This window comes from Chinchilla lanigera, unplaced genomic scaffold (genome assembly GCF_000276665.1).
Source record: "Chinchilla lanigera isolate Chin_1 unplaced genomic scaffold, ChiLan1.0 scaffold00104, whole genome shotgun sequence".
In the NCBI taxonomy this organism is placed as follows: Eukaryota; Metazoa; Chordata; class Mammalia; order Rodentia; family Chinchillidae; genus Chinchilla; species Chinchilla lanigera.
In genome coordinates, this window is record NW_004955505.1 from 6,513,522 (window position 1) to 6,535,937 (window position 22,416).

At 33.9% G+C, this 22,416-nt stretch overlaps 1 protein-coding gene and 1 long non-coding RNA gene across 15 annotated transcripts in view; one reads left to right on the plus strand and one right to left on the minus strand.

Annotated features, from left to right (window-relative positions):
* The window catches only part of Ccdc91 (coiled-coil domain containing 91), a 343,525-nt gene that overhangs the window by 243,855 nt on the left and 77,254 nt on the right, over window positions 1–22,416 (minus strand). For 9 of the 14 annotated variants that reach the window (XM_013505942.1, XM_005407144.2, XM_013505944.1 and 6 more), the window contains exons 2-3: window positions 5,077–5,120; window positions 2,885–2,960 (exon numbers count right to left, since the gene is read on the minus strand). In XM_013505942.1, coding sequence (XP_013361396.1) covers window positions 2,885–2,960; window positions 5,077–5,106 — 106 coding nt within the window. In that variant the 5' untranslated portion in view covers window positions 5,107–5,120. Of the gene's footprint in view, window positions 1–2,884; window positions 2,961–5,076; window positions 5,121–7,178; window positions 7,290–21,420; window positions 21,539–22,416 lie in introns of those variants that run through there. The other 5 variants (XM_013505946.1, XM_013505940.1, XM_005407146.2 and 2 more) reach the window with 4 other exon arrangements.
* On the plus strand, window positions 2,750–3,209 carry LOC102016618. The gene is made up of 2 exons (XR_264310.1): window positions 2,750–2,838; window positions 3,109–3,209. It is a non-coding gene; the product is annotated as an uncharacterized LOC102016618 (long non-coding RNA).

Sequence of the window (22,416 nt, forward strand, 5' to 3'; positions counted from 1 at the left end):
TTTGTTTGTAACTCTGTATTGTCTGTATTGTGCTTGTGATATGTTGTAAAATGTTGTATGTCTGTTAATGTTTCCTTCCTTTTATCCTTAAAATAAAATAAAATAAAAAAAAAAAAGAAATAAAATGGTAACACTACCTCAGAGGAAGCAATTAATGAAGAAGTAATTCAGAAAATTCTACATCCTTTCTTGAAAGAAAAATAAGCAGATGGGAGGGGAAAGAAGGAATTACAATTAGAAACAATGACACAGATACAGGAACAGATATTGCTGAAGAAGACTATGCAGATCAGTTCAGCTCATGGGTTCCCAACACAGAGCCAACCTGGAGAACAAGGCTACAAAACAGATAGGAAATGCTTGAATGAGGGCAATTCTCCTTGGATAGATTTCAGTGAAATAAAGTTATAATCTCCACATGTTTACAGAGCGTAAAGGCAACAGGAAGAGACTAATGAATTCGTATTTATTGATCTCATATTGACATTCTCCAATTCCTATAATAAACAAAGTATAACAACACGTATTACAGGTTAGATGCCATGCCTTGATGAAATTAGAGGCTTCCAGAGAACAGTTTGTATCAAGATCACCAAGCACACTTCACTGATTCTGACTGCCCATTCACTAATCTGACCATCAGTACTGCAAAAAAGCTAGCCCTTTTTTTGATGCTTATACACAGTGAGATGCACGACTTGGGCTACCTCATCCCACTAACAAAACTGCAGGCTACAAACAGATACCTGAAGAAACAGACTGATTAGCCCCTTTGCTATGATCATCCCTTAATTACACTGTACTTTACTTATAAACGTTTTTATATTAATCATGGCTATTCAGGGTTCTACACGCTTCATTTATCTGTATGTTAAATTCTTTTTCCACATCTCAAAAGCTTTCTGTGTTAGTTGGGTAAATGGATTTTTATGCTGATCTAACTTCTCACTAATTCCAATTACTCTTATGTCAGTCCTCTTTGAGTAATCTAGGAGCTGCTGGATCCTTTTTTTATGTTCCCTTATTGTTTCAGTTAATTTCTCATTAACTGATCATTACCCACAGCCCTATCTAGGAGTCTGACACTCTTATTTATTCAGTTTCTAAGTCATTCATTGAGCTTTTCCCCTTAATTATTAATTCTACAGATATTTATTAAGGCCAATGTAAGTTAGACACTATGTTTGCCATTTAAGATATAAAAACAGTAGGGACAGACATAATGCCTAATTACACAAAACTTAAAAGCTGAACATGAAAGTCAGCTAACAGGTGCACACAGACACAATGGGGGAGGTGGAGTGTTTCTGGGAAGGCTTCCCAGAGAAGGAAATATTAAAGCAAGAAATAATTTATTAATAAAAGAGAAGTTAGCTTGGCAAGAGAACAGCAGAAAGCAGCAGAGAGAATCAAGAGACAGTCCTAGGCCAGGCAAATAAGACAAAGGCCCTCAAACAAAAAGAAGCGTCCTAACTATACCATCCCTTTCTTCTCCATTACACTTTTGTTACATGTGTTTTTCCTCTTTCAAAATCTTTTCCTGATGTCACATATCTACCTGTTGAAATAATATCCATCCTTCAACAGTATATATACCCAGTATCAAGGAGAGTACTGACTCATTCGTACCAGGCAGGAAATAAGCATTTATTAATAAACGGATGATGAAATCATCATTCTTCCAAAATGATAAACATGCTTGACATGTGTCTTAGTTACTTTCTCATTGCTGAGACAAAATACCCAGTACAGTCTGTAGATGTTTCAGTCCACACCTGGCTGGCTCAGAGGCATGGTAGCACACCAGAGGGGCATCACAGAGGGGAAAGAGCTCAAGGCATGGCAGGCTGGAAGCAATGAGAGATCAAGGGAGGAAGGAAAATATACACTCTTTCAGGCCATGCTCCCCAGTGACTCACCTCTTCCAAGAGGCTTCACCTCCCAACATCACACCCAACTATAACCCCACCAGTGGACTAATCCAGCAGCACACACCCATGGTCCAGTCACCTCTCAGAAACCCCACCTATTAGCACACGGGACTTCGGGAGACATCTGCATAGAAACCATTACAACATTACAAACAAGCATGTGTCTGACACTGCCCTTGAAGTCAGGATTAGACTATGTATGGTGTATCTCTGTCTCCCTAGTCCCTAATGCACAATAAGCAATTGATAAATATTTGTAGGACAGATAGCTAACAATCTAGGACCAAGCAAAGCTACTGAAGAAAGGTATTTTTATCTTCTACTCCTGAATTTACAAGCATTTCACAGAAGTATTGCAGAAAATTGAAAACAGTCTTCAGACATGAATTATATTACTATTGAACATATTAAGTCTTCTACAAATTATCTCTCGTTGGAATTTGTTTTTGTACTCAATTCCTTTAGTGATGCTATTTGCATGTGTGTTGTGCATTCTAAGCACAAGTTCTACCACTGAGCTATACTGTTAGTTCCTAATGACATTAATTTTCAGCACTCTGAGATGACTATTATGAAAAACTTCTAAATTTAAATACTAGTACATATGATAAATTATTTTCAGAATGGAAAATGGTTTTTAATTAATAAGGCAATCTAAAAAATTATATAGCACCTTATCTTTCTAAAACAAATATAAATTAGAAAATGTATGCTGTCATTTTGGTTCATATAATGTTCTTAATATCATTTTTAGAATCAGGCCTTACGCTGCCAACACAGAATTTATCATGTAATTTGTAATTTGTTATCAAAAACTAGGCTGAAGAGTCATTCTGGATTGTTCTATTTCACAGACCTGAGAGGATGAAATGAAAAAGTGAAGAGGGCCTTGAAAAAGGGAAAACAGGTAAATGGTTTAAAAAAAAAAATTGCTAGTTGTCATATACCAGTACCTGTAGGAAAGGCAGCCCAGGGAATAGCAGGAGATGTTTGGGTCTCACCATTTCCATCATCGAAAGTCTCTGCAGCCTAGAAACAAACCCAAGATTATTTTAAAAGTTCTAAAAAGTAAAAATTCTACTTAAGTGCTGAAGCACTGCAGTTCTCTAGAACCTTCTGGAGCACACCACATCCTGTCGGTGTCTCCCTGCCGACTCCCACCTGTCTGCCTTCACAGCCACCGCCTGCCACTCCCCAGCCCTCAGTGCCTGTTCCCTGTGATCTCCAGATAAGAAGCTGCCTTCCTTATTTAAATAAATCATATCCAAGAAATTCTTATTTTATATGTTCTTAATAATTTTGTACTTGGGAACTTTATAACTAACTACTGTAATTTAACTTACCACCACACCTACCTAGATATATAATTTTTTTTTTCTAAAATACAGACTAAATCTGTTAAATTACCACAATAGTTATTATAGATTGATCTGAAAAACAGGATTCATCTAAATTCTTAAATAATATACTAGCTGAACTTACTAGTACTAGATACTTGAGAGAATTCCTGAAGCTGACACATTCAATGAACAAGTTCTCCTGTTTTGGGACAATTACTGAATGCTGAGTTTGTGGCTAACAGTGTAGAATTTTCTGTCTCTTAGGCAACCAGGTCAAAGCAAAATGATTACTGAAAATTAAAGATACAATGCCAGTTTGGGTTCTACGCTGATTTGTCAGCCAAAAGTCAAATGGGATAATCTTCTACAGGAGCTCAGTGACAGAAGCTACTTTCGACACTCTGAAAAATGTCCATATTTTATACAGCTAAGTATAGAGACCTTCTACATATCTAAGGAAGCATATGAAAAGAAACAACAAACCACAATTAAACTATAATGGCACTTAACACTTCACCTGTGTAACACCAAAAGCAGTAGATGCACTGAACATAATATCAAGTGGACTTGTCACTCTAAGGAGCACCACTCGCTCTGTTTTTCTTACAGATACATACAACATCCAACATGGTTTAAGTAAAGGAAATTTACTAGATTCTAATTTCTAGATTCTAAATTCCAAATAACTAACAGCTTCCAAACAATAAATGAAATGAGGTGATAATCTGAAACATTTTCAAAAGGGAAAGAATTTTAACAAAATTTTAAATGTTACATTTAATGAAATAAATAAAATTCAGTTTCCTCATAAAACCCAAAATATTAAACAAAATGAAAAAAGTATTCAAATATACCGAAGAAAAATGTTTTAGATGAAACCCCCAAAAAACGGGTATGTCTATATTCTAAAGGCATCCATATTTACCAGCCATAAATGATAAAACATACCTGATATAAATGATCCTAACCTTAAAAACTCATACCATTCATTCATAAAATTCAGAACACTTAATATAATATATACTTAATATCTTATTTTTTATATTACTGCTATCAATTATACTTCCTAATTTTTATAATTGTAATACAAAGTAGATGAAAGTCTTAGTTAAAAAGAAAAAAAAAAAAAAATCACAGTTCATTTGACCATTGTCCTAGGCCTTGAGCTCAGGCATCCTGACTCTTAACCCAGAGATTTTCCCGCAAGACTACACTGGCTCCATAAAAATAACTGGGTTATAAAATATTCCAGTAAAATGAACACACACTGAAAAAGATTAAAGAAAAGGCACTGCTTCTTCAGTTAACAATTTCCACTTACAAAGTATCCAACCAAAACCTGAGAGAATAATCTCACAACATGAAAATACACAAATTAGTGTTGTGAATCACCAAAGGTTTCGTGTTTCCTATATTAAGTCAACTCTCAACAGGGGTAAACATGCAAACATGTGGCGGGCAAGGTCTTTAACACTCATCTCACAAGCATTTCCTAATAAACATTTTACAGAAAAACGGCATGCTGACAATTTTTTAAACCTCTTCTTTAGTGCCTCCAACGGTAGTATTTAATTAAATCCATTTAAACCATTCCTGCGGGCAAGACAAAATTTTCAATAATAAATCAGTTCTACTTTCAGAAGGAAGATACTTTTTAATTTTCTTTGATTTGATTTTTTTTATTCCAGTTACATACAAAGTGGTTAAGATCATGAATGTCAATGCAAAAAATATATTTTCAAAACAGCTGAGTCCACTATAACCCCACAAAGTTAAAATAAACTAATGTAAATAATAATGCATACCTCAAAGCCACCAAAATCATCATCGTCCATTCTTCAAGTAGCACCTGAAAAATATCAAGACACTGAAACAAGCCCACACACAGTCATGCATGTCAAAAATATTTCTCCAATTTAAATGTATATATATTTTGATTTGTAAACTAAAGCTCTTTTATTTGGATTCAAAATCTTGATCTATGCATTTTTAACACAAGAAAGTCCTAACTGACTTACTTTTTGGCAAAATTAGCAATTTTTGTAACTTTTTCAGCAACCATGTATTTTGCCATTTTGTATTGAGATGCCAGGAGTGGAAAAATATTCTTCTACATTTTAATTTGCTTTTCCCAAATTGGAGCTAGGGCTCAATTCAATAATGCTTCCTGCTTTTTGCATCTACTCCTCAGTTGTCTGGCAACATCAGCACAAACTCCAGCTACGAACAGGACTGTGGTGAACTTTTGGAAATCTGTCTTCCACCACAAAGGTTCTTCCCTCAGTTTCATGGCCAGGGCTGATTTAGATTTTCAAAATTGATCAGCATTTTTGAGCTGTGGCCACAACTTTTGGAGCATTTTGATATGTGTATTTTTAGCTGAAAGTGCTTTGCACTATTGGAAAAATGTGGAGCAAGTTACCAAGCTGATCAAGATAAATCAAGTCATGTATTCATACGAGACTAGGGATGAGAAAAACACAAGTGGATATCCAGAATTCCTCGCTTCTTTGCCCTTAAAGTGTGTAAGAGAGACACGCAGTAGGGTAATACATGCCTTATTTTGCCCTAAATGTATGTTACAAAAATGGAAAGATAGAACTGCTAGTATCTAGGCTCCAGAAATAAAGCACCAGTTTTATCTAACACCACAAAGAATTGAAAACCTAAGGTAAAATATGTAATAGTGGTACACATCAAAATGAAAAATAAATTCTTACACAGTTTCTCAACCTATGATTTAGAATCTATAATTGTGAATCAGTAGCTGTAAGTGCTATTCTGGTCAATAATAACTGATTTCCTTTCTCTCTTTCAAAAGTGAACATATGCAGAAAAACTTCTAATTTCTTTTGCTCAGTAATAGAAGATGAAATTGATCACAGAAAAAAATACTGTTTCACTTCTCAAACAAACAGCTTCAGAAATTAAGCCTTTTGTCAAGAAATAACCATAAAGGTATTTTCTAAGATCATTTATTTTAAGTTGTCATCTGTATCTATGCTTTCCTTCTCACTGAAAGTAATACTAATGTCTCCAGAAGGAACCCTAAGAAAAACAAAAGTCAAAAAGTTAACAGTAAAAAACAGAGTACTCAGGGATTCTTTTTTAAAAACAGGCCAAGCAAATTTATTTTCATAGAAACTCAATAGATAATGACACTAAAGGGAATATATGAAGACAGAATAAGTTATAAAAAAGGACATTAAACTGACCAGAATAAGATAACAGTATTGTTTCCATTCCCCATAACTTAACAATTTTAAGAAAAATTTTTAAAAGATGTATTTCTCCAAAAATTAAAGTTAAATAAATCATCCACATACATACAGTACTTACAAAATATAAACCAGACTTTCAAAAACTTTTGATGTTGGCTGATTTGAAATGGAATTCACATTAAGTCTGTGTTGCAAGTGAACAGAATCAGTGTGTAATTACATTTTCATGAAGGAATTATGAAAGAAGAATGATATGGATACTGAGAATTAACCAAGTCAAACTATAAACACCAAGTTGGTCTTTTCCCCATGTTTCCCACAAATCTCAAGGGACAATTAAAAAAATATTTTTAGCATCTACAAATGCCATAGTCAAATAACATGGTTTCAAAAGAATGGAGTTTTAAGGACAATGCTCCTATGTTTTCGTAAGTCACATACCGATAGGTTAGCTATAAGGTGCCAGAAAATCTGAAAACAAAAACAAATGCCCATGTTTAACAAACACTTCAGCCTGTCTGCCTGTGGTAAAGAATCTAGTACCATCAGTTTCCTAAGCACTGACTGAGCTCTATGAAAGAATGTATTAGTGACCACTGATGTTTTCTATGTCCCAGAAATTTCTACATACTAAAATGCAGATGACAGATTTATTCTTCTTTATTTTCAAAGAAATATTAACATACCTCTTAAAAAACGAATGTGTCCTGAGTTTAAGTATAGTAGTACCAAAATAAATATTTCAGAGCAATGGTCTTTCTCCAAATAATTTCAAATCCTGCAATAGGTTCTGTTTCCTTAAAACATTTTAAAAAGTAAAAGGAAAGAAAATTAAGAGCACTGCTTTGTAAAAATCCATGTTTTCAAGATAGAAAAACTGAAAATAGTTTTTCAAAGGAAATATTACAAGTATGGACTTCTTTATGAATTTAGCTACTAAAATATTTATTAAATGTTATCTAAAGTGCATGCCGTTTAAACTTTTTACGATTATTTGTGGAACTTAACATTATAGCCAATTAAACTACAAATACCAAGATAATGTACCAAAACCAAACGTACCTGTGAGAAAACCATGAGCCTGGCAATACAACTACTGACAGATCATGTAATGCGTCTTTTCAGATTGTGTAATACATCTTTTCATGTCATGGCACAAGAGACATATGCTCTGTTATGATTAGGGAATTATACTGAAAGTTTTCATAATATCTAGATTTAACAACTTAGATTTAAGTTCATTTGTTGCTTTATTAATTCCCTACTTGTTATTTTCAGTACTTAATGTATTTCTAATATTCTAAAAATATTTAACAAGAAAAACATACCACAAAGAAAAACACACACAAGAATGATCAAACTTTCATTGAGCAACTCTACATGAAACATCATTCGAGGTTTTCAAGACATTAAGAATCTGGTGTGAAGAAGAGTGCAAAAGATAAGAAAAGTGCACAAATTCAAATAATACAAGACACAGAAAGCCTTACTAGATTTTTTTAACTGTCCAAGGTGGAAGGAAAGATTGTCATAAGGTGACACAGTGGAAGTTTTATGAAACACTTCAAATAAGAGACATCTGAAATTTCAATGGGCCTCATAGATAACTTCAAGTGAATTAAGAAAGTGCACTTTACTCAAGGCTTCACCAAAGTCTTTCTCTAAAATAACTTTTTTGCTTCTGCATAAAAACAAGGTTAAAGAGCACCCGAAATGAGAAAACTGCAAGAAATGTGAAAGCAAATAGAAGATTTCCCCCTATCAGTGGGAAAAAGGAGGCTCATTCACTTTATATCACAGAATCCACAAAAGGTTCAACAGTGGGCACCCCTGAAGTGAGCAAGGATGAGTAAGACTCAAAATAGGAGTCCCATCCCCTGACTCCTCCTGCATAACTGGGCAATCTCTCACCCCAGCACAGCAAGCTTATCCCTGCGTGGATTACCAACATTCGTAGATCCCACTAAGTCAAAGTTCTTTGAAATGGTGAGACCAGTAGTCCCAATATTCTTTCCCCACTCAGCCACCAATATACCAGCAGCTGGGTTTAAGTCTCAAGCAGAAAGGTGGCTCATACTATACTTCTCTGATGAATCCAGTCAATTAATGAAGAAAAACCTCAGGAGAGGTCCCATAAATAAGCAACTCGCTTAGGAGACACTCCCCTGACAAACCCCACCAATAGGCACCAAATTACAATTAGTTCCTGATTTCAATAAGGGGTAAAATTACATTCTAACAGAATGTACTATGGGGCCAGGTTGTCTGAATCAATTCTAGATCTAACTCTCACTATGTTACACTGGGCACTGCACAAATATTTTGACTTGGTTTTCTCATACATCAAATAGGGGTAATAATAACATTCTCCTAAAATCATTATGAAGAGAAAACAAGTTAAAATAGATGAAACACTCAGAGCAATATCTGATGAGTTCTTCGCCTTCTATGTCTGCTACTTTTATTATTAGTATCAAACTCTTCACATAAGAATAAGCTAGCAGAGACGACCAAAGATACAAAGATTTTCAAACAGACACTAAATAAACAAAACCAAAACAAAAGATGTAACAGAAACTAACCAAGAATAAAAATCAACAAAAAACTACAAGAACTAAAATAATCTGTTCAGCAAGTTAAGAGAAAGCAGTGTATCAATAAAGTAAGAACAAAATGTATGGAAATTTTAAGGGAGGATGTGGGTAAAGATGGGGAGAAAAACAAAGTTTTAGAAATAAAAACAGTAACTGTGAAAAATAAAAAATGCAAAGCGGAAAACAAAGTTAATGAAAATTCCCTTAAAAAAAGAAGCATTTAAAAGAAAAATTGAAAATCAGAGTAAAATATTGAAAAATTGCAAGATTCAGTCCATAATATGCAATATCTAATCATCAGGAGTTCTGAAAAACAGAACTCAGAAAATGAAAATAAAAAATCAGTAAAATGACTTAACAAAATTGTCTAAAAGTATAACCTATTGAGATTTAATAGGTCCTGCAAGTATTCAAAAAAACAGAAGAAAAAAAAACAAAAAAAACACAAAGATACAATACAGACAAACAGAACATCCAACAAGCTTCCTGGGAGATACATTAGGTTTCATACCAAGCATCAAGAATATAATTGCATCAGGATTCACAAAAACATCCCTGGTATGAGACAAACAATGCAGGCATACCTGTAAAAGACCATGAAAAAAAACTACAGCAGTGAATTCTATAATTAGCCAAATCAGTGAATAAGCTGAAGGAAGAAAAATGTCCTAACTACACCTGTAAAGTCTCAAAACAATTTTGTTTCAAAAACGCACTTTCTTAAAAAGCTATAGTGTAAATCAATGGATTAGGAAAGAAAGAAGAAAAGGGATTAGGAAATAAGAGAATTAAAGTGAACAAGAAAGGGAATTTTTCCCAAAATGATGAAAGTGAACTCTCAAAACATCTACCTCGCAGAAAGAGAGAGCAACCATTCTTGATTGGGGCAAATCAGAAAGCTAAGAAGACAGATTCAAGCAAATGAAGTTAATAGATTATCTCACATGTTTTACCATCATGAGTATAACTGCAAACAGTGGGAGATGGGAGATGAAGGTTGGAAAGCTGATTAGAGAAGTAATCGAAAGAAAACAGAAACAAACATGTTGGACAAGAAAAGGAAACATTATACACATTTCCCAAGAGAAATGGCATTTATCTAATCACAACAATGTAAACAAGGAGTAACTAACTCCACCAAATTATATTATCACCACAATGAGAACGTGAGAGACAGACGCAGAATGAGGGTGGGATAAAAGGAGTGAGGAAGACAGCTTAAGTCCCACTGTGCCTATTAGAAAGCTGACGTCTTTGAAATTGGAAAACCAGGAAGTAGCAATAATAAGCATATTATTTAGAGATACAATGATAAACAAAAGAAGCACAAACTATACCTGCTAAGCATTTAGCCTCTACAAAGAAATGGGATGTGAAGGAATGCATACAAGACTGCTGTTTCCTAGAAAGCCTTTTGCAACTTTAAACTATGAACATAGAAAACAAAATGGTTTGATCCAACCTATTATTTCCATTAAAACACTCTAGAAAAAAAATCAAGAAATCTTTTTATGACAGTATAAAATGCTTTAAAATGCCATTTAACCAATGAATAAATCAGAATTTTATATAAAGCTACTCTCCATTATTTTCCCATAAAGCAAGTCTTTATAAAAACTGTAAAACTGTATCTTTTAACACTAAACCTGCTCAAAAGCAAACCAAACAAAAAAATTAAAACTCTAACAGAGAAAATGACCTTTAGATAACTTTAAAAAAAAAAATCAGAGGTCATCTAGGATTGACATCATCACAAAATGCCCTACCAGTTAACACTGTCCATTTAACTCAATTTCTATCCCATCTAGAAAGCTACTTGCTAACCAACATTCTCATAATCTTGGTAATACTTTGCCATCTGATCCTTTTCAATGACATGTTTCCTAGAAGCCAGAGAGACAAATTTTTGTAGTTTTCAGACACTCCCTGGAAAATATAAATTAGAAAGAGGAAACGGAATGATGAAAGTACACATCTCTTGAAGTCAAAAACAAATACTATTAAGACTGAGTTATTTAAGAGAATCTAATTATGTAAGATCAGAATGTCAGACCTGGAAATTACCTAGGTTTCCTAAGAAATTCTAAGGTAGTATAGGAGCCATCTGTTAATTGTTGCTTACTTTGTAACACCTTAAACTGAGCAATTCCTAGAATATAGTAAGGGCTCAAAGAGTATTTTGAATCAATGCTTTTGGAATAAATGACTTAATAGAAGCAAATGAATTGATCATAGTTCCCATTTATTTGCCCAATAAAAACACACTGGAGATCAGACAGGAGAAAAGCAAGCTGCTGTCACTGAAGAATTATACCCATATTAGGACAGGAGACTGAAAGCTCTATCTTAAAAGAAATCGCACTGCTACATTCTATTCTCTTCAAGCATCCAATCATTACTGGGACTAATGATTAATTTTGAAAACTTTCTATGCAACCAAATTAAAGAACAGCAAAATATTACCACAACTCAAAAAATCACAGGTACAAATCATTAGTTGAGAAACAGTCTACCCATATAAATCAAATAGGAAAACATACCTATCATTAATAATTCAATAACCAAATTTTTTTCTCATCTGTATTAGCAAATAAGTGTTTTGTCTTTATCAATCTTCTTTCAAAACATTACACGTCCCAAGAAATAACAAAAACAAAAACTACAAAGCACTTAGCCTCCAAACCTCCATCTACTTTTTACCCCTTTTTACCTCTTACAACCACCAACTACTTAAAAGCACTCTTTTCCTCAGTTGATGGCTCTCTGATCCTATCCTATTATCTTCTCCTTCAAAGAAGAGATATAATCTCAAAGGTCTACACCAAATTTCTAGAATTCACCACTTCTCAGGGGCTAAATATTTCCAACCAAATAATGAACATTTTACTGTGAATACCCCTCTATCAACTCAAAATGAATTTTACTCCTTTCTGGCAAAGTCTCATCCCTTGATGCGTACTGGGAGAAAAAACATCCTTGTGCTTACAGGCAGGCTCTTGTGCCACTGAGCTGTATCCCCTAGTCTCCACATCTTCCTTTTAAAAGAGCACACAGGCTTTCTCTCAATAGAAGAAAATGAGACTGAAGAAGTGTTTCTATTCCTTTCTCTATCTGCTTTACTCCTTTTCCAAAAAAGTGTAGCTGTGACTGCATGCATAAATTTAATTTAGAAGAGGACTTGTAAGGGATCTCATTTCAGCCTTAGGTCTAAGCTACATTTACATTAAAGATTTAACAAAAAAGCAACTTCTCTACCTCCTGTATGATGCTTGGTTCACTTACTCAGTGAATTCAGAATCCGGAGTGGTTACAAAGTAACTCCCCCACCAGAACCACTAATATCCAATTACCTGTCTCTGCTGAGAACTATCAGAGAAAATTGCATAAAATCCTCATTTCCCATGTTCATCTGGATTCACAGTCCTGCCTAATATATCTCTAGTTAATGTTATTTTTCTCATTCTCTAGATAAACTTTTTCCAACATTTCCAACTTTCCTCACATTCCCAACCTTTCTTTTCCTTTCAGCAATCAAAGCAAATGCTCAAGCCTCCTGTTACAAAGAGAAAATAGAAGGCATTTTGAGACATTATGTCACTTCTTGCAACCAAAACCAAAGTTACTAGCATGTGTACTCAGCAATATCACTTGACTGGGTTCAGAAAAAAAATCTCTCCACCTACTTAGGGTTAAGCCCACAGACGGTCCTCTCAGAAACCTGCTTCACACTAGTTTCCTCTAAACATTCAACTTCTTTCTCTAACTTATCTGGGTTGTTTCCAGGATTTAGCTATAACAAATTGTGCTGCTATAAACATGGGTGCACATATATCACTGTGGTATGATGTTTTTAATTCTTCTGGGAAAATACCCAGAAGGGGAATAGCTGGGTTAAATGGGACTTCCAATCCTGGAATTTCTTTTTCTTTTTTTTTTCTTTTTTTTTTTTTTTTTTTTTTGTTTTTTTTTTTTTTTAAAAATAAAAACTACGCCGGGAATATAGCTCAGTGGCATAAGCGCCTGCCTGGCAAGCACAAGGTCCTGAGTTCAATTCCTGGTACAAAAAAATAAAAATAAATAAAAACTGAAAAATTAAAACAAAATAAAATTTTTTTAAAAATTACTCTTCCTAGTTGCTTACCATTGTATAACAATGCAATTTATTGCATATCAATCTAATATGCATTCACTTTTGATATATTCTTATTTGTAATATTGTTTTACTTTTATATGTAAATGAACATTTGCATCCAGTAACAATAAGCCAGCCATTTTATTTCCGCCTTTACAATTCTTCCAGTTCAAATTATTTTTCCGTTTATATACACTAGAGTTGCATCCTCCAATGCAATGGTAAGTACATGCGGTAATGTGGCAAATTATATTTTCCAAAGATGAACTCAAAATTGTCTTCCATTCCATATATTGCTCTAATAATGGTACACTGCTATTCTTCCCATTGGTCCTGGGTCTCTCCCCTTCTCCCCAAAATTGATATATTGCTAAGACTTCTACAACTAATATAACACAGCAAAGAAAGCACTCTGTGACCTCCCTAGTTAGCCCATCAAAATGTAAGGAGCTTCTGTCTTATGCTCTTGTATTGCTTGCTCTTGCAACCTAGATGCCATGAAAGCAAAAAGACCAAACCAGCCCACACGTAAAAGCAACATGGAAAAGACACATGTAAGTTTTCAAACTGCCTCTAGCTAATTTCCTAGTCAAGAGCCAGCATCAAATCACCAGACATGAATGAATGTAATTCTAGAAGATCCCAGACTCTCAAGTTACCTCCAAAAATCAAGTCTCCTAGCTTAGCCACTAAAAAGGCTAGAGCCATTAAAAAAAAAAAAAAAATTTATTCTACACTAGCCTCAGAATCCATAAGCACAACACTTCTCTTATGACATAAAGTTTGAGATGATTTGCTAGGTAGCAATAATAGTAATCAGAACAGGTGTTAACATACATGCTTTTATCATCCCTGATTTCAAAGGGATTCTTGACACTTGTTCATACAGAAAGACATCTGCTGATAATTGTTGGCTACTTCGTTATATTTTAAATATTCCTTCAATAGGTTAAAAAAGATTCTCTTGCTTCCTAATTCCCCAAGCATTCTTATGAATTTTTGACTACCAAGGACTTTTTTGTAGTTCTTGAAATTATATGGTTCTTCTCATTTAATATTTTAATATAATTTACAGTTAAGGATCATCTACAGTAATAGTAAACCATCCTTTTATATATAGGATAAATTAACTTGTTAATGATGTTTGTTTTCTTTTAAAAGTTGACCTTAATTTACAAATTTCTTAAGATCTCTCGATCTACATTCAGGAAAGAAATACATCTTTAGTTTTCATTTCTTATAATATCTTCACCTGGTTTGGATATCAGGATTATGCTGGGTTTTCAGAACCAGCTGGGGAATAATTCCTGTTTTTCTATTAATTAAAACATTGCATCATACTGGAATAATCTACTTCTCAAACTGGTAGAAACTTGCTTTGCAAATCATCTGGGCTTTTTGCTTTCTTTGTGGGAAGATTCAATTTCTTATAATCACAGGATGATTCAGATTTTTAGTTTTTCCCTTAATTTTGGAAGCAATATTTACTAGAAATGCTATTTTTAAATGCCTGGCATACATTTTTAACTGCATTCCCACTACTTTTCTTAATCTCAGATTTATCTGTAGTTATTTCTTTTCTATTCTATGTATTTTGAATTCCACTTGTTTATGAACTGTTGTGTTTAAATCTCCTATATTCCTAATTTTTTTCTTGATCTATCAATGATCACAAGGAATTGAAATTTCCCACTACAGTAGTAGAGGTACCAATTTCTACATAAAATTCTATCTATTTTGGATGGGCTGTTACTTTTTTGTTAGAAAAGAAATATATAACTTGGAATGGACATGAGAGAAACTGTGCCTTAATCTGATTTTCTTCAAATGGCTAAAGAACGTTTAAAATGCAAGTAACAATAAAAGAAAATTTTTGTGGTACAAGATCAGCAATACAAAAAATAGTGTATGAATACCTGAATAATATACCTGTCTTGCAAGTGTGTAGCTTTTAAATTCATATGGTTGACTGTGCAATCTCGTAGTTACAACTCCAACAATGACATATGTGGTAACTATTATAAATAATCTTATAAAATACGTATCCTGTGTTATATTGCTCCTCTTGCAAAACCCCAAACCACAACAAAATTGACCAAGAGTAGGGTCACTGTTGTAATGTGGCCTGGCTATGTGACTTAAGAGCATTTGGAATTAAAGTTTTGAGAGACTGGCCAAAGAGGTGGCCCCGTATGCTGTAAACTATATTGGAGAGTCTAGTCAGAGCCTGGAAAATCAGAGTGCTGGTGGAAATGCTGCCAGTTAAGATGAAGCTCAGAAGGCTTCAATTGAGAACTGCATCGGCTGCTGGATCCAGGTAGTATATTATTGTGCTTTGGGAGGATACTGGTCGGCATTTTGCTTGTGTTTAGAAATATTGCCTGGTTGGAAAAAGAAAAATTTCAATGTAGTCTACTGTTAGGAAGGCGGCATGGTTGCTGTTGAGAGCTTTTGGCCAGCTCTATGTTGAAATTAGGAGCAAAAAGCCAGTAAGGTGATGTGAAACACTTGGCCAGAGGGGAGGCTCTAATGAAGCTTTGGACTGCAAGGATAAAATAGAGAACACTGTTAAGAACAGGACAATAGAAAAACAAACTGAAGTCTTCCACCTGAAGCATGTACTTAAATTGCAGGAGATTCCTGTTTTTTAGTCTTGCCATGCGTTGTAAAAGTTAACGGGATGTAAGGACTGTGATTGTAATAGTTCTTTTAATATATTTTTAATATTGTTTTTAGATATATGCTTGTAATCAGGTTAATTATTCAATGTGTTGTGTTTTAACTTTGAATTTTAGTGATCCTTTAATTATTTTGCTTTTCGTGCAGAAATGAGTCAAAAAATTATATATATGTAATTATTAAATCTGAAGAGACTAAGACATGTTAACTTTTCACAAGTCTGCCACTAGCAACTATGCATTAAGAAAATGTGTATAGTTATCAAGGTGACCAGGGGTGGATTGAGGTGGATTGACAACTGGTGGTCAACTTATAACATCTAGCTAAACTGAACCAGCGTGGTGCTGGGTATGGGAGGTCCACCTGAGGATTGTTGCCAGTAGTATAAGAGGAGAACTGGAGAAGAAGAGAGGCTGTTGGGAGCTGGTAGAAGCTGTTGGGTGCTGTCAGAAGCTGTAAGCTGTTGGTTCTCTTACAGGAGCTTGTCATGCTGACTTTCCTGATGAACTCAGCTGTTCACATTGTCCAAGGAGCTTGGGACCTTGTCATCACTGAAAATGGCTTCGGTTCACTTTGGGGAAGCTCTGGTCCTCACTTTTGAGCATCACTTCCCAGCTCCAGTGCAGATCCTTCAGCCTGCTAGCCAGATCCTTCATCCCACTGGCACAGACTTTCTAGCTTCCACCACTGACTGTGAGCCTTCCCAGTGCAGATCCATGAAACAGGCCTGCATGAGACATTGGCATAGGCTCTTGGACTATAGCTGGACTTGTGGGAGGCACTGTTATGGGCTCTAGGTCTTCAGCTGGATTCATGCAGGACATTATTGTGGGATCCAGGCCTTCAGCTGGATTTTTTAATGTCGTTAATGTGTGGACAGGTTTCCTGCACTCCTTTTGTGTATCATTCTTTGGGTGACTATTATAAATAATCTTATAAAATATGTGTCCTGTATTATACTGTTCCCCTTGTAAAACCCCGAACTATAATAACATACTGACCATTTGTGAAGAAAACTATGTTTAAAATGGGCATAAACCAAATGTTCCCTTGCTCAACTTAAGTGTTCTACGTTTATATGTACAGAAACAGATACTACAGTGTATCTCAGTTCACAAACTCAATTTGTTATAAAATTTTGGAAAAGATGATCGTGTTTGTGTTTGTGTGGGAAAGATGGCTGTAGTCATGTTTGTCAGCTGATGCAGTGTGCCAACAAAAAATATTTTGCAAAATGCTTCTGTTTGTGAACCAAATTGTTTGCAAATAAAGCATTCGTGATGTCACTCTATCAATTTTCTACCATAAGGTGTCAGGATGATGACAGTAAAATAAAGGAAGAAAGCATGGAAAAGTGAAATTCTATTTACTACATAAGCATTTTTTAAACCAATACTGTGGAAAACTTTACAGATAAACTACAAATAAATAAAAAGCAAATAATTGTTCAAAAAATAACACATTCTGTATAATCTTCAGTTTGCTGCCATCATTTCTATAAATTCTTCATAATCTACTTGACTCTCACAATCAATATATGTCCCTAATCTGATAACTTCACTTACTACAGAGATATAAGGTTTGTCATACCATGGCAAAGTACTTTTGTATTTTTCTCCTAGTTTGGTCTGTCTGGTGGGTGTTTATATATAGTTTCATGCCATTTTAGCATGTGTAGATTTGAATGATAAGTACTTCCGTCAAGATACATAATTATTCCATCACTACAAAGATTTTCCTTGGGCTACATCTTTATGATCAGTCCTTCTTCAACTTTCCTCATCATAGTAGGACTTAGTCACTTCATTATGATAAAAAAAAAAGTCCTAATATGATTTTTATTTTAAATTGATTATGGGTAATATTAATACATAAGCCAGGTCTTTTTTTTTTAATATTTTAAGCCTAGATGGTCTCTCTTCTCTCAGAATGCAATATTCCTCCCTCATCTGACTAAATTTTTCATCTCCACCAAGTCTTGGTTCCAATGCTACTTTTACTGTAACTATCCCATTTTAATAAAGCCCTCCCTTTAGAATCCCTAATCATCCTTTCCCTGCTCTATCACAGCATTCAACATTTCCTACCATACGTATTTTTCTATTGCTTATATTTAATTATAATGTTTATTGTCTGTCTTCTCCCCATTAAAAACAAAGCTCCACTAAGACAAGCACTTTTATCAGTTTGGACACAAATATATTTCCAGCATCGACAAGTGTCTATTACAGAGGTGGTATCTAATGTATACTTGTTGATTAAGGTTATTAGAAACAAACAGTGAAACAACACAATGCTAGTTTGTACTCACCAAACCAGTAAAATTTTTCATGTCGACAATTACCCTGATATAGTGACAGTCACTATAAACAAGTGGCAAACTTACTTTGAAATGCAATGGGCACTATCCTGTAAAGTTGAACATGTGTGCCTTAATAAAAAATTCCACTTCTGGTTACATGCCCTAGAGAAACTCAGATGTTTACTAGAAGCCTTGTATAAGAATATTCATGGGTTAAGGATATAGCTGAGTGGCATAAGCACCTGCCTGGCAAGCGCAAGGTCATGAGTTTGATCCCCAGTACTGAAAAAAAAAAAAAAAAATTCATGGCTGTAGTAAATCCTAGAAATAACCCAAATGCCCATCATGAACTCCTCCTCTAGCTATTCCAGAGAAAGAATGGAGCAGACTAGATTACCTATGAGAACATTTCATCATGGCAAGGAGTGAAGGGAAAAATCAAATCCCACAGCCTGACATCATTGCTCATACGAGGCAAGAGCAAACTTCTGCATGCAGAGAAAGCACAAAATCCTCACACCTCTGAACCCAGACAAATACCAGGCGCCAACAGACAGAATACTGATTCTGTGAGTTTGGATGGTGAGGAAAGTTGAAGAAGGACTGACCATAAAGATGTAGCCCAAGGAAAATCTTTGTAGCGATGGAATAATCATGTATCTTGACGGAAGTACTTATCATTCAAATCTACACATGCTAAAATGGCATGAAACTATATATAAACACTGTACAAAGTCGATTTCCTGTTTTTAATATTGCACTCAACATTTCATTGTATAAAATACTGTATATGATTTTTTGATAATTGGTTTGAAGATATAGCCACTTGGGAAATAGTGAAAAATCACTGAGACCTCTACATAACATCATGTAAATTTCTGTTAATTCATAATTATCTCAAAATAAGAATGTTTAATTCCACCTACATTCAAAAAGTTGAACTATTTTATTAAACATAAATTTAAATGGCCTCTTTTAAAATGTGTTTTGACTTATACTGCATTTTTTTCAATTGTGAAAAAATTTATAACCTATCTGCCTTAGTTTCATAATACATTTATTTAGTATATTTTAGAAACACACCAATGTTCTGACTGAAAAAGAATTATGCCTATTTCAGGAAATAAATATAATTTAGCTGAGGTTTTTGCAAGCAGTGATTGACAAAAATTATTAGACAAACAAAAAAGAAAGTTGTCAAGAGACAAAGAATCAAGAAAGATCAAGAGATGACCCAGATGTTGCAGTAAGAAGGCAAAGACATTTCATAAATGTGATTAATGTGAGACTATAACAGAAAAGAGAAAACATCCATAAGTAGATATCAACACAGAAGAATACTATTAAAAGTGAAAATGGAAAAGTTTGTAATGAAAAATTCAGTAATTTGACAATACCTTTTATAGGCTTATCCACAAATGTTACAGAACAAAGGAAAAAAAAATCACTAAATCTGAAAACAGGTCAACAGAAATTATCAAAATTGAAATACACACAAACACACAATGACGTAAATGGGCAGGGGAGGGTGCATCATCTATGATCTATAGGACACCCTGAAGGGATTCTATTCTATCATGGGTGTAACCAAACTTTAAAAGAGATGACAGAAAACTGGACAAAGAAATAAGGGAAAAAATATGTCTGAACATTTTTTAGAATCGTAAAAAAACCCGCAAATTAAAGAGAACACAGCAACGTAAGTACTGTTGTTGTCATAAAAACTAACATGAGGTAAAATACAAACACCCAAAAAGCAAAGTGAATGAGATTTGCAAAGATCACCGCGACAACAAAAAAAGATGAAGCGTTAATTTCTCTCTTCTCTAGTGTGTAATAAACATCTTTGCTTATCCTTATCTTTCATACCTTCTTTCAGATTCAAGGAGTGTATAAAGATTTTAACTAATACGTGATTGAATAAAGTACAATAGCTAACCCGTTACCAAGTTAACTAAATTTTTATCATTACTGTGATTTAAACAGTGAATGTTGCTAATCACTCCAGAAACTTACTCCAGCTTATTCTCTTATTAAGAAATATGGCACATAAATCCAGACTTCTCATTAATAAAACAGGAATAAATTATAACTTTCAGAATGAGATATTCATAAAATAACGGACTCCAAATATAAACATTCTGTAAATGCCTAAGGCATAATTACAAAATTATTTTAATCACAAAATTCAATGGAGTTGCAGACTTACATATAAAATTTTTAATGAGCTTTACTTCCAAATTTTACTTTACTTCCAAATATTTGAGGTATACTTCTCTACAGATTTTATTGTTAAAATAAAAACAGTTCACCATAATCCTATCATACTATTGTCATTTCTTCCTATTCCCATCTAGGAGTTGATTACACAAGTATTTAAATTAAACATGCCATTTTAAATTCATTTTTCATTTACTATATTGTAAAAATAGTTATTAATAATCTTCGTAACAGGGGTTTCATAGTATTTCTATGCCTAATATTCCATGAACATGACAATTTAACTATTTTCCAATTTTTAAAGATTATATTTATCCAATATATTACTTATCATACCACAATGATGTTAACATTTTCTTAAGGTTATTGCCTTAAGATAAGCTGACAGATACAGAATGATCAGCTCAAAAACACTGCTTGATAGAGTTTGCTGGGTCATTTTCCAAAGGATCTACATTTGTTAATAACACCACAATGCAGTTTCTTAAAAAATCTTTTAACATATAGACAAATATGTAAATTTAATTTTAACTTTAAAACATAATATGGCCATACCATAAGAACTATCATTTCTAATGTGTAGTTCTAGATTTAGCCTGTGAACATGGTTCCCAACCTCACATACCTTTTCTACTCTTCCTCCCCACAGGCTAGTTCCACCCATTCAGCTCCAAGACAACAACCCAATCTGCATCTAGCCCGACTCTATTTTCATGTAACCATACACAAATGTGCATTCTCACATATATTCCTACATATATGGTGATATTAAAGCTACATGGTTTTTCAATGTCATATGTAGTTTTTTTTTCCTGTAATAACACTGCCATAGAAATCGCTAATATTCTATGGTGTGCATCTAATTCCTTTTAATGGCTACTATGATTGTACTCTATGGATACATAACAAATACATCTTTATCAACCTATTTATAGACAGACAGACATGGTACTTCCAATATTTCTGCCACTGCAAACACATGTTTGTATGGAGACCTTTACCTGTGCAGCAGGTCCCTGTGTGTTGCATTCCAAGGAAAGAGATCACCAGGTCAGTTTGTGTATATGTCTTTAATTTCAATGGATGCTGTCAGGTCACTTTCCAAAGAGGTTCATTTTTCTATGAGCAAAGTACAGTATAAAAATAACTTTACTCTTTGGGTTCCTGCCAGTAAAATGTTATTATTTATCCCTCTTCTCTCTTTATTCTCCTTTCTTCTTCCTCTCCCTTTCTCACTTTAACTTGTTTTCCTCTACCAGAGTTTGAACATGTTTCCATGCTACCGGACATTTGGACTTGTTTCTTCATATCTTTTGCTAATGTTTCTATATTATTATTTGCTTGTCAATATCTAAGCAGTTATAACATACAATGGATACAACACTGTCCTCTCCCTGCTTTGAAAATACTTTTTACTAAACCTATTACTTGTATTGCATATTTTTATTCAAAAATTAAATTTCATATAAATGTGTCTTTTTTCTTTATAGCTTATAGACTTACAATGGTGAGACTTCTCACCAGAATAATTTACATGTAATCCTCTATATTTGGCACATAATTTTTATTAAGTTTTTCCATGTGGAATTTCTGTGTATTGTATAAGAAATACACAAAATATTGTACTCACAAAATATTTTCATGTATTGTGTAACTTGCTTTCCCTCAAAATGAATATTCAGATGCTCCAGATATATTTAAATAAATTTTAAAATATATCCTATTCCAATCCTCTTAAAGTGAATTTTTATATATTCTTATAAATGGGAATCTATTTCAAGATCCTCTAGTCTATCCCTCTGATTTTTTTTTTTTTTTTTTGGTACTGGGAATTGAACTCAGGACCTTGCGCTTGCCAGACAGGCGCTTGTGCAACTGAGCTATATTCCCAGCCCCTGCCTTGATTTAGTTTATGTCAAAGCTTTTTATACTGTGTTATTTAGCTTTTATCACTATAACAAAATACCTGAGAAAATCAATGTAGGGGAGAGAAGGTT